This window comes from Sturnus vulgaris, chromosome 18 (assembly GCF_052056855.1).
Source record: "Sturnus vulgaris isolate bStuVul1 chromosome 18, bStuVul1.hap1, whole genome shotgun sequence".
NCBI classification, from domain to species: Eukaryota; Metazoa; Chordata; class Aves; order Passeriformes; family Sturnidae; genus Sturnus; species Sturnus vulgaris.
The window spans coordinates 2,577,501-2,590,732 of record NC_142260.1 but is presented as its reverse complement, the minus strand read 5'-3'; the positions used below and the strand labels follow the sequence as shown (position 1 = coordinate 2,590,732).

General features: G+C 43.8%; 1 protein-coding gene across 1 annotated transcript in view; it reads left to right on the top strand.

Moving 5' to 3' along the window:
• The window catches only part of LOC148221687 (uncharacterized), a 51,256-nt gene that overhangs the window by 23,578 nt on the left and 14,446 nt on the right, over nucleotides 1-13,232 (top strand). The window contains exons 2-4 of the mRNA XM_088175728.1: nucleotides 1,660-1,674; nucleotides 4,358-4,491; nucleotides 5,936-5,963. Coding sequence (XP_088031854.1) covers nucleotides 1,660-1,674; nucleotides 4,358-4,491; nucleotides 5,936-5,963 — 177 coding nt within the window. The remainder of the gene's footprint in view (nucleotides 1-1,659; nucleotides 1,675-4,357; nucleotides 4,492-5,935; nucleotides 5,964-13,232) is intronic.

Genomic DNA, 13,232 nt, shown 5'->3' with positions numbered 1-13,232 from the left:
AGCAGCATTTGTGTTCTAATATTTTAAAGCTTTTTCATTGATCTCCTGTTAAATGAGAAGCAAGAATTAACCTCAATGACAGTGCTAGTAGCTCTGCAGTCTATTTTGGCCTGTTCTTTAAGTAAAAAGAGCAACCTAGATGAGAATTTTGTGCTTCACTGGATATTGAAAGATGAGGCAATAAACTGCTAAACTTGAGTAATCACACACTCCCAGAGGAATGCCTCAAATGGGGTTGGTCAAAAACCTTGAAATTCTAGCCTTCTGCACACTGCCTGGGCTTTAACATTTGATGAGAGTCATTATAGTGGGGGACTGAATACAAGTGTCTTCTGATTACAGACCTTCCATTAAAAGTTCCCACCAGTGTGCCTTTCCATAGAGAAGCGTCAATGGGATTAAAATCTCAATTCACCCCAGTCAATTCTCCAGTAACACGATTTCATTAGAGGCAGGCAGGGAGGAAAATGGACTAGAAAGCACTGAAACAGCTGGTGTATAAATTATAAAGTGTACTTTCTACTAAGTGAACACACCTTCCGCTCAGCCACATTACTAATTAATGTGTAGGGTAGCCGATTTTATGTAAATTGTATTCTTCCTCTCTCCTGTGCTTTGGTTAACAACAGGTTCTTCTAAATCTTGGAAAAAGAAAGATTATGCAAAGCTATCATCATATGAAAATAACGTATTAACATACTGCCTGTGAACTGTATCCAATCAGTTCCTTTTCACTGGCGTGTGTACAAAACAATTAAAATCAAATTTATATTGCACTTCTTTAATATATTCTGGCATTAATATAATCAACGAACAAGTGTTAAAAAGTCTTACAGGCCTATTCTGCTTTAAAATGATATGTTTGTTCGCAGGGTTAGTGGATATTTTCAGCTTCTCTAAAAGGGCACTAAAACGAAAAGTTCTCGGCGTACGAGTGCAACTCTGGCAGTCATCAGTTCATGTGGAGCCTGTCTCATTCCACAATTCCAGCCTCTCTCAGCCTGTTGGGTTCATTTTTTCAGCTGGTGTCCGTACTGCTGGGCTTTGTCAGCTGTTCCCCATGTTACCTGCAGCATATTTGGTTTTGGTTATTGGTTGTTGCTGAATAATAGCTCATAAAGTTCATGAGTCCCCTGAATTGTCTGGATGACCCAGGCTGGTTGTGCTAGCAGCTGTTCCAGTGTCAGGCAGACACACACACACCCAGGAGCTGTCTGCATGCCTGCCCAGGCCCAGGATTTCACCTGCAGACTGAAGGATGGCTCACATGCCATCAGCACATCCTTATTTTCCATGTTCCATGCTCTGAGGCTACATTTCCCCTGTCTGTTTTCCTTGCTGCCTTTGGTGTACTCTCATGTGACACGTGGCAGGAAGAGCTGAGATATTCTGTCACTGCTCTCAGTGCTAGAAGATCTCAGAAACAAAAAAACAGGCGTGAGTAAAATGTTTTTGTCATTCACAGGGGTGGAATGTCTGCCAAGAGGTTATTTATTCTGTCCTTAACAATATCTGCATTTCCCCAGGAACAGTGCCTTGAGTCGAGCACCTCTACCAACACTTTACACTCCACACCTCATTGGGCACTTTTTCTCAGGCATTCTGAGAAGATTCTCAGGGATTGTGAGAAGATTCAGACAGAACTTTGCTGTTTCTTAGCACCTCTAGCTGCAGGTAAGCCCGTTCCTTGTCCTAGGCACTGAGGATAAAGCAGAGATTACTCTCTACTTTGAATTTGCCTTTTACTTATTTTGAGAGCCTATCCTCCCTCAGACACATATACAGAGACTAATGCTAGTGTGCAGCCAAGATGATTCTTGAAACCATGATCATGAAGCTGGAAATGATTGGTTTTCCCCTCCCCTGGCAGTGCTGAACCTGCCTACAAAGACACATCCCTCTGAGGAGACCAAAAGAGAATGTATTTCCTAGGAGAAATAAATGAGATCCTCAAACCACTTCTGAGCCTTTTTCTAAAGCAAAACTGCTTCTTATGGCAAGGGACAAACTGAGAACATGAGCTCACTTCAGTTTGGACCAGAGGATAGTAATAAAGCATGGAGGGAAGGTCAGTGTCCTTCCATTGAGTGGATTTCCTATCAATTAATTTAGCCAGATAGGAAACGTGATTGGCATTATTCCATTTTGAAACTGCAGATTTGAATTCTTGAAAGTATAAATGGTGGTGCATTTACATTATCAAAAATGGCTTTAGACTCGAGCCATTTCTTTCTCTCTTCAGCTCTTTGCAGCAAAGCTATGAAATGAAGGTGGGTGAGGAATGCAGAGGGGAGGAAAAAAAATACTAGGATGCATTGCCAAGTACTTTCTTTTTGTTCCTCATTTCCTACCATCTGATTTGGAATGGAAGCAGGCTGAGCAGATGACTGACAGCATACCTCCCACTAAACCCTGGGTCAGACCTACTGCAGCATTTTCCTCCTCGATGGTGTTGGTGGCATACATGGCATGAGCAGACTGGCCCTCAGCCTTGAGGCAGAGGCCAGCATCATCTGCAGCTCTCTACAGGGATGGGATGGAAGGGGAGGAGGTGCCCATTGCACCCTTGGTCACAGTGGTGGCAGCCCAGGAGGTGTCAGTGGGAACTGAACACGGCCACGAAGGTCGCTGTGCAGGGACACAGATCACAGCATTTATCTCCCCTGATGGCTCAGCACTCGAGGGAAATGTTGTCTCTGTCACTTGCCCTGGCTGTAAGTCACTGTCAGATCCTTCCCCACTGGCTGAGGGACAGTTTGGTGGCACTCTCCAAGCCTGTCACGACTTGTGGTGCCATTGCTGCTCACTAAAAGGAAGGGGAAACACAGGGCTCTGGTACCTGGGTTTGCTTTCCCATTTACAGCACCACAGAAAGGTGCTCTGTCGTTCTTTCAGAAACACTCTGCTAATGAACTATTGCCAAATAAGGTGGACAAATGAATCTCAGGAACCTCTGAAGGTGATCCCCCAAAAATGGCTTAGCAGGGCTAAACAATGGCTTGTCTGGCCATTTGCTGGTTTGCTCTTTTTGGAAGGAGCAAATGTATGGAAAGATAAGTTGTGCTTATTGTTTTCTAGGCAGCTCAAAATACAGACAGAACAGAGAAAAGAAGCTTCTCTTTCTTTGGGTGGTGTTATCAGGAAGGTTGAAAGCTGATGAGTAGGTTCCTCAGTGATTTGAGGGTTCCATATCTTCAGTCAAGGAGATTTTCACATTCCTGCAATTTTTAAACCAGCTTTTAAAAATGTTGCTATATTATTTGTACCAGTGTTTCCTGTATTTGTGGAAAATTATCCTATTTGTCTTCAGTGGATCCTGCACAAGACTCAAAATGAGAAATACATCCATAAAGTTTGTTAGGGTTCAATATGTAATTTGTTTTTGTGATAAGGAAAATGAAAGAGATAGTTGTAGTTACATTTTAATTACATTTATTGGATATACACATTGTCTAAGACCTAGAATATCTCTAGCATGATGGAAGACAGCAAAAGAATGGGATTAGAGCAGATGAAGAAGAGATCTCAGGCCTAAATAGTGATACAGAGAGGATAACCAATCTGAAATGGTTGAAATTGTCTAGCTTTAGGGGATGTTTAGTTTCTTACCACAAATTGCACAAATTTAATTTCTGCATGCATTCCCATAATTATTTTTGTTTCGAAGTAACTGTGAAATTGAGTCTTTTGCTTCTGCTGATATCAGGTCACTTCCGAAAACAAAGTGTATCTCAGAGAACAGCAATATTATTATTATTCAAAGGCTGCATGCTTGGGCAATTATGCAAACATTGTCCTACTGTCAGTCAGCAAAAACCTTTCCTAAAATACCTGAAACCCTTGAATTAATTACAGTTCTCATCTCCTCCTTTGAATGCCACCACGCAAGGGGTCCACCTCTTGCCCAAACCCACTCCAAAAGTCCCCCCCAGGTCATTTTATCACACAGGGGTCCAGCTGAATGTTGTTCCCCAGTGAATGCTGTTGCTCCTCTAATTACTGAGTACAAGCTTATGTAAGTGCAGTTCTGCAAACTCTGTGTGCTCTTTTAGCAAAAGTCAACTGGGTGACTCCCATGTTGCAAAGAAGTGTGAAGGCCACTGAAAGCAGCATTGCCTCCCTGAAGGAAATAAGCACAATTTCTGTGGCCTAACCTCAGAGACAGCAGAGGCTGATGTCCCCTTTCCATCATGGCTGGGAGTTTAGGAGCAGAGTTCATATGAAAACAGCTGGAGAAAAAAAGGCCTGGAAAAAAGAAACCAACATACCAAGTGTAATGATACAGAATGTAACAATTTATTTATTTTTTTTTACTCCCTAAGTACTCTTTGTGGGAATAAATGGTTTATCTTTTCAGATCTGTATATTACTGCAGAAATATCCCACTGGGAAAAGGATGCATAACTTCTGACCACCATGTAAATCCCACACTGAAGACTCAGTTGGGAAGAAGAAAAGACACAAAATGTTGTGCTGGCTCTCTAAGTGAAGGTAAGTGCTGTCCTACATAAACAGTAATAAGAGCAAAGCTAAATGGTGCCCAGATTTTGTTTCAGGAGCAAACCAGTGTTACATCAGCCAAAACCTTCATCATTTTTATGAAGGTGGAGACCTTTTCTCACTTTGTCTATTCTTCCTCCTTGGAAAACAGGCCTGTATAAAAAGGATGGCATTCCTGTCCTCAGTCTGTGCCTCCCCCCATGTGTGTGGTACTCAAAAGGGCAAGTGTGTCCCACAGGGAGGAGGAATATCCAGCGTTCCACAAACGCCTTTGAACCAGCTGCACATCACAAAACCACCCTGCAGAGCCCCTGGGCCCGGCTACTCTCGCTGGGACAGGTTCATCCCTGGCTGTGTGGGGAGCTGCTTAATTGAGGCTCATTACTTCCATTTCCTACTGACACTGTGCACCCTGCAGGGCTGCTCAGGGGCTGGAACAGCTGCTGCTGCTGCCCTGGAAGAGGAGAGGAGAGGAGAGGAGAGGAGAGGAGAGGAGAGGAGAGGAGAGGAGAGGAGAGGAGAGGAGAGGAGAGGAGAGGAGAGGAGAGGAGAGGAGAGGAGAGGAGAGGAGAGGAGAGGAGAGGAGAGGAGAGGAGAGGAGAGGAGAGGAGAGGAGAGGAGAGGAGAGGAGAGGAGAGGAGAGGAGAGGAGAGGAGAGGAGAGGAGAGGAGAGGAGAGGAGAGGAGAGGAGAGGAGAGGAGAGGAGAGGAGAGGAGAGTGGGACACATATTGAGAAAGTAAGAAAGTTACAGCCTGAAAAATATTCCAGGCTGGAGTTTTTCAGCTCTGTTCCCAGCCCATGAACTGGTCCAGCTCAAGGCTAGGGAGAATTTCTCCCAGGGTGATAATTTGGTCACAATAAAAAGGAATTAATAACAAAATCAAACCCCTGTTGTGGTGTGTGCCCAGGCCCTGGCAATGGGGTGTCTTCTCTCTGAACCAATCTCCTTTTCTCTACTCTGGGAGTTGCAGTCCTGCTATAAAACCAAGTGTGTTTGTGAATAAACTTGGCTCTTTCTTCCTGTCATGACAGACGACCATATAGCTGTGCATCTTATTTCTGCTGCACTTAAAGGATTAAAACCCCTTTCCACGGCTGGAGAGGAGAGGAGAGGAGAGGAGAGGAGAGGAGAGGAGAGGAGAGGAGAGGAGAGGAGAGGAGAGGAGAGGAGAGGAGAGGAGAGGAGAGGAGAGGAGAGGAGAGGAGAGGAGAGGAGAGGAGAGGAGAGAGCAGTGCCCTCACCCAGCCCTGCTGCTCCTTGGGACGAGGAGCAAGCTGCTGACCCGACCCCTTTGGACAGGGACATGCACCTGCCTCGGCCACCACGGGGCCTTTGGCCACAGAGGATGGGGCACTGCTGACAAACCAGCCCCAGCAGGTGTTTATTCACCCCTCTGGGATGTCTGGCCATCTGTATGTTTTGTCTTTTTTTAGGAAAGTTCAATGCTTGGAAGAACCTCAGGTAAAACTCCCAAAGAGGAGCATTTCCCTACTTTAACAGGTAAGGTGAGCCATCTATTTTTCTTTTTCAGGTTGTGAAACCTGCCTCTCCAAGGTCAGACAAGCATCCTTCCAAAGCCTCTAGCTCTGATTCTGTTTCTTCAAGCACACAAGCTCACAGGTGGACACAGACTTCCTGTTCTTTCCTGTGGACGTCCTGAATCTCTGCTGAGAGCCTTGTTCCTATTTCTTTACACACATTCTTCCAGGTCTTTGCTGATGTAGTATCCTCAGTTTTCATTATTAAAGACCCATTATGGGCTTTAGCTCCTACAGGTAAATATGCAGTATCTTCCACTTTATGTCAACTTTTCCAGAGTACCACAAAAAGCTGTTAGAGGAATTAATCACCTTTTGATTTCCATGGGACAATGGAAAACCTGTGAGAGAGAACTTAGGCAATGATATCTGTTATTATCACCCTTCTGAAACTCACCACTGCTGAGTGAAAATGAGCTTTGTGAAGGTAATCAATCACTGGCCACCACATGGGTTCCCTCAGTATAACATTAAGGGTAAAACTCATCACTTTGAACAGCATCAACACAGCCTTGTGTAACACCAATTCTCACTCACCCACTTCTGTAGAGGAGATGAAAGAGGGATCTGTTTACTCAAGACACTCTGGCTTTGCATTTCACCACTCCCAGTGCAAGTAATGACTTGCTGGACAGCCATAGGACTGGCCAGGAAGGGCTTCCTGTGCTGCAAGGTGGCAAGGAGCCATGGGAGCTCTGCACATTGACTGAGGAGTCAGGTAAATTATAACTACCAGCATCAAAGCTGTAAAAATGACAAAAATAAATACCATAGTATTACAGAGAGTTCCTTCCTTTGCAGCTGCCTTTAATCAGGCAGTATGCAGTCAATTCATAGAATAAGAAATTATTTCAGAACATATTGCATTATACCAGAATGTTGTTTCACCCCCCCAAAAAAACCTCCTACATAAGTCTCCACAGAGGATGCTTTAGGTGAGGGATAAACTCAGAGGGATGGTGGTGTCCACTGTGTTAGACTCTGCACATTAAACATTTGGCAACCCAGAGATGAAAGGTGTGAAAGGACCATGTTTGTGGGCAGAGGAGGTTTCTTGTGTGGCAGCACCTGAGAGCAGAGCTAGGCTGGTTCAAGGCATTTCAGCCTGGGTTTGTCTCCTCTGCCTGTGTGCATGTAAAGATGCCCAGGTGATTTCCATGGCACAGGCTTTGCAGGCATGCAGTTGCTGCATCCTGTCACTGGAGACTAAGAAGCAGTGGCAGGTCATCACAGAGAGAATTAGCTCATGTATTTTGACAGGTGAAGCTAAATAAAATGAAATAATTTGACAGGAAGTGAAGCAAAAATGCAACAAAGGAATAGACTTGCATGAATATCAGGTTACAGGGAGGGGGACTGAGGATGAGAAATGTATATACAAATAAATAAATACAGATATTTTCATAAATCTGTTTCAGCCTCAGGAGTTTGACTAGCTCAGAGTTCCCTGTCTCTTGGCCTGTTTGGGTAAGGCTGCTATCACAGTAAGTGCTTACACTTCCTCACACACAGTAAGGGGACTGCAAGACCTCTTGCCAAAATCCCTTTCAAAACTGAGTGTGAAGTGACAAAGTAAGAAAGTCCACTTGAGTTTGGAGAGAGTCTAAAATAGGAGCTCGAGGTATTGCAAGCTGCTCTATTAATCTCATTTCAGGCCCATGGGCTGCACAGGTTTGTGGCCAAATAACTGCTGATTGTGACTGCTATTCCCAAAGGGAAGAAAGAGGAATGCTAGATGGGGCACACAACCAGCAATGGATTTCTGAAAATATTCTGAAAATACAGTCTTTTCCAGTGTGAGCACAGGCAGCTTTCTGCTCTAAGGAAACAAAGACAGCTTTACCACTAGTATTATCACGTGGCTAGGATGTCTTCATAGGGTGTTGCTGGTAAAAAACATAGACAAGCAGGGGGAGAAAATTTATCCAAAATTACAGCAATGAAGTGCAATAGAAGAGGAAAAAAATTACAAATTACACAGGTGGCATGGAAAGCAACAGTGGTGTTTTCTCAGTAAAGATGCTGAGGACATAAAATGGGAGAAGGCCACGTGTGAACCCAGCTGTGACAGGTCACAGCAGCGAGGGCCAGCCTGTATCTGAGCACCACTGCAGTGACCCTGAGACACAGCACACGGCTCTGTGGCACTACCCAGCCTCATCAGGTTGTACCAGCCTGCAAGCCTCCAGCCAAAACAAGCTGCCTTTTAGTGGAACATGTCCCTTGGCTGCACACAGCCCATCTGTGAGGGAGCAGCATCCCCCTCCTGTGCCTGTGCCTGGCGCTGCTGGACCTGGGCTGGCACAGAGCAGCCCCAGGGTGACTGGGCTGTGGCACCAGAGGCCACTGTGAGGTCTGGCTGTGACACCTCGAGAGGCAGAGCCCTGGAGAAGCTCAGTCTCCTGTGTCAGGGGCACTGGGATGTACAGGGGATGGGAGCAAGGGGAAAGGGCATGTGCCACCGAGGCAGCTGAACAGACCATGTGAAAATGAAAACACAGTTTAATGCTGCATGTGTTTAGACAGGCAAAATTGTGGCTTGGAGACCCAAACAGAGACTTATGGTATTAATAAGTTTGTTCTCTTTAAGGGACTGTTTCTTTTAATCTGTCTTGTTCTGAAAATGTTGTGTGTTTAAGCACTTTGTTGTGATTCCTGCTGTTTAGGCTTTGTTATGGATGCATAGGAAAAATCTGTGAGTTATCTGCTTTATGTGGATGAATTGTTATCTGATGTAACATGACATGTAGGCACAGTCCTGCAGGAGTCATCCTTTGCTCTAAGTGTGCAGTCTTATTCATCACTTTAAAATGTTTCGTGGCTCTCAGAGTTGCCAAGATCTCTTTAAAATCTGAACCAAGTGTGAAGGGACAAGGTAAGAAGGTGCACTTGATTTTAGAGAGTCTAAAATAAGAGTTTTAGGAATGGCAGCTGCTCTATCACTCTCATTTCAGGTCTGTGGACTCCACAGGTTGTGGCCAAGAAACTGCCAAAATCCAACAGTTGACTAAATTTATACCTGTGTGTGCTATCAAATTTCAGCTATTGCTGGCCAGATTGTGTAGGAATGCAGAGATGGGAAAGGGGGTCATTTCTGTCAGCCAGGGTAAACTAACAGCAGACATGATTTTAAAAATAACATCACCATGGAATGTGCCTGACACAAACCTCAGTCTCACCCTGATGCAGAAACCCTACACAGCTTCAGGGAAATAAACAACCAAGTGCCCTGAAACCTGTTCAACATGAAAGGACTTTGCTGTTCTTCCCTGAACAAGTAGACATTTAAAAAAAAAAAAGGACAATTACAAGATAAAGTATTACAAAAATCACCACTTTCAGGATCTGTTGTCACAGCTTGATTCAGCTGTGAGGGAAGTACCCTTGGTATTATTTCTGTGTTCAAATGCTTGAGACATTTATCAGAGATATTGATGTGGAATGCTTATGAGTCAGGTGGAAGATCCCACTTAGCCTCAAATTCTAGGCCAATGATTTTTGCAAACCTAGGCAGGCTAGACCTTGGTCCTGACAAGGATCTACCCAACTATTATCTCTATATATGCATTGGAACCTAGAAAAGTGAACAGCATAGGAATTTCAGATTTAACCTGGCTTCTGCTCTGTCATTTAAGGATCATTTTGCACTGTGTCCATGCATTTGAGCAGAAAATTAATGGTTAACTTTGCAGCCACTCTTGTAAATAGGCCTTTTTTTCCTTCTATTTTTTTTTTTTTTGTACAATCATAAATCTTGCAGAGAAATGAAAAGCAGGAAAATAAAGATGTATTAGGTCCACATTTTCAGGTATTTTAGGTGGGCTTCTGCTGTGTGGGAGCCATAGAAACACACAGACTTTTCTTCATCACCAGCAGAGCTATTCAGCCGGAAGCAAGGCTGATTTCAAACCAGTTTTTTGCCTAAGACTGCTGGTACCTCCAACTGAGATCTGCTGGAGGGTGCTGGCTTAATTATAAAGCATCTCCCCTACAGCTGCAGAGCACTAATCCTGATTCACCAGAATCCAGTGCCTTTGTTTGATTATAGAAACTAACTTTTGAATCTTTTGGAGCCATACCATGGATATAGAGCAGTCATGGGATGCACTGCATGCCCTTGGTGAGCCTAGCCAGGACACCTTCTCTTTTGGACATATTCTACAAGCCTGTCAGCCAGGGTAGCACTGACTTCACTTTAGCTCTACGTTGCTATTTCAGCAGGACATGAGGTGTTATCACATCAATTTTGTCAATCAGGAAGTGATTTTTCTTCCAAGGGGTGATGGTCTATTGGGACACTCCTCCCAGCAGCATCATGTCATCAACACAGCTGCACTTTTGTGTTTTAGCTGCACTGATCTGTTCCTTTTCTGGATGGCAGCTTGTCCAAAATCAGTGGCTCCTGGGAGGGCTGGACTGGGCCCCTGGTGAAGGGGGGAAGGCAGGTTGTGTTCTGTGTCAGCCAGGACCCAACTGTTCCTTTCTCAGCAGTGGAATAGTGCCCATCTCTCATCCAGTCACAGCCAGAGCCTGCAGGCACCCCAGTTTTGTATGAATTGTAAGGTCTGTGGCCCTGAAAGTGTATTTCAACATTTGGGAAAGACTTAAGACTAAATTAGGCAGCACAGTGAAAGGATTTAGTTTTTCCAGAAGTTCCTGTGACTTCTGTAACATTTCTACCTTTGCTGTGTAGACAAAAATAGCTAAAGTTGAGGAACTTCTTGAGGGCTGAATGTGACTGAACTGAGGAAAAAAGAACATTCTTTTTTTCCAGAAGTTTTTCAGGATTCTTTCCTTGGCCTGTACCATAAGTGTTTAAAAAAAAATCATTGAAATATATATTTCGTTTAATGTCCTATATATTTGTCACAAGTCTAATTAAAATCCGAAGCCATTGCTTTTATATTATTTATAAAACTTAGGACATAGTATCATAAATGACACTGATTTGATCTTAAAGCTCTACAGGTCAAGCCCAGGGCAAAGAGGCCCTGATTTATTTGGAAATTTTCAATGAAAACAGAAGATAGGTATTTATTATTTTAAAAAATAATTCCAGCTCTCCCTTAATCTTAGGCACTGAGGCCATTGTAAAGGAGAATGAACTTTGGCACACAAGTAGCAGATAGTGTTTTTCAAAACTACTCTGGTGTTATATGAAAAGCTTAAAATCTACCAGAATTGCTGTCTCCCTCCAACTCACATTATAATTTTCAAACTTATGAAAGTTATGAGAAACTTCAAGCCAAGGTAGCAGAACCCTCTTTTGGAAACCTAAAGCCTGGCTTGTATTTGTGTTAAAACCCTTTCACAGTACCCTGTAATATAAAGTGTTTTTAAGTTTGTCTAGTACAACCACGAGGTTGATAGCTTCTCTCCACTCATCTGCATTTAGGGATGACTGTGGTTTTAATGAAACAGAATATTCCAAATACTAATGGATCTTAAATTGCTTATTCTTACCAAGAGGTACTCCAAATAGCACATTTGCCTCAAGTATGTGATATAAAGTGATGAGTTAATTCACGTACTTGTGTCAATTGCTTCAAGATACTGAGAATTAGCTGCATTAGTGATATGCTGCTTTTTTTTTTTTCTCCTTGTGCTTTACATATGAACAGGAAAGTGCATAGGAATGGAGATCAATTTAAGCTGTACTGCTCAAAGAGGGGAGAAATCTGGTGATGGCCCTACAAATGTCATTGGCAAGGTTAGTAAATTCTTGCTTTTTGCATTTTCTTGCTGTTCCTTGTACTTAGGCTTGACACAGTTAAGATTTTTGGAGTAGTCTCTGGCAGGGAAATTTCTGATTGCAGTGAATTAACCAAGAAGAGTTTGTCTTCAGGAGAGCCACATCAAATTGAAAATCCCTCCTAGTGACCAGAGCACAGCTCGAGTTGCTCCAAGGACCTCTTCTCCATCAGGACTGCCAAACCCACCAGCATCGTGTCTTGCAAAAGCAAGAAAAAACGCGGGGACAAACGCACATCCCAGATATATCAAACTCGCCTGGAGATCAAGGGCCAGAGCAGAGTGTGATTCCTCAGCCTCAGGGTTCCTCTGAAGTAGAACAGAGCAACAGGTGGTGGCTGTTAATGTGCTGAATGTGGCTTCCCTCTGTGTCCGGCCACGGAAAACAAAGCCAGGCAGCGGATCCATGCCAAACACTTTGCAAGCATGGAGCTTACACAATTGGGCTCCACCCACATGCCTCACACGGGAATTTTCTCCCTCACCAGCTGGGTTAAGATCACAAGATGGAAAAAAAGGAGAAAGGAAAAGAAGAAAAGGAAGAAGAAAAAAAAAAAAAAAAAAAAAAGCTGGAGTTGTTTTCTTTCCATTGTGGCTCCTGAGCTGAAAGTTCCTTTGCAACAGAATAATAGAATAAAGATGAGACTGAACAGTGCTGATGGCTCAAAATCGGGCACCAAAGTTTATTTTTCCTAAGCAGCCTGAGACTGAACAGTCTTGTCAGACAATGTCAACAGAGGTGAAAAAAAAAATGATGAAAATCATTGAATCTAGTTTGGCTCAAAAATGAATAAAATGCACCAGACAGGGTAAGTATATGGCCATTAAAAATGGCATAACCCTGACTGAAAACTGAACACCCTCATATGTATTTTGTACTCTCAAAGGCTTATCTTGCCAGCTGTATTTTTGAATGAGCTAAGTGTCTACTCATATGAAATGAATGTGAGTAGGCACACATAAGCTTTCTCATCAGTGTCCATACTCATAGCTGGGTATGTATTGAAGTCTCTCAACTCAGCTTGTTACAGCTATCATGATGCAGAGCCTGAAAATGCCTCTTCTCCAAGCGCAGACAAACGTGAACTGACAAGCACTGTATTTTGCCCTTAAGGCTCCTGTCCATGGTGATGCACCGTCAGTTTTTCTCTATAAAATCCTCTGCCCCCCCCATCCCACGTGTGCTCCTCTCTTCCCTTAGTGCTCGCCTAATTTGGAAGCGGGCACAGCTCGTGGGAAGCACTGACTGCTAAGCACCAATGTCTTAATGCTCGGGAGGAGGAAGATGTGTGGGTTCAGCAGGTGGGGTCTGAGAGCCCCAGAAGAAAAGGGATAGAGACCCCACAGCACTGGTGCTGCTCACCCGGGAACCCACGGAGCCTCCACGCCTGTCACCCATGGAAATCAATTTCCTCTTGAATGGTGCCTGTAGTCAAGAACT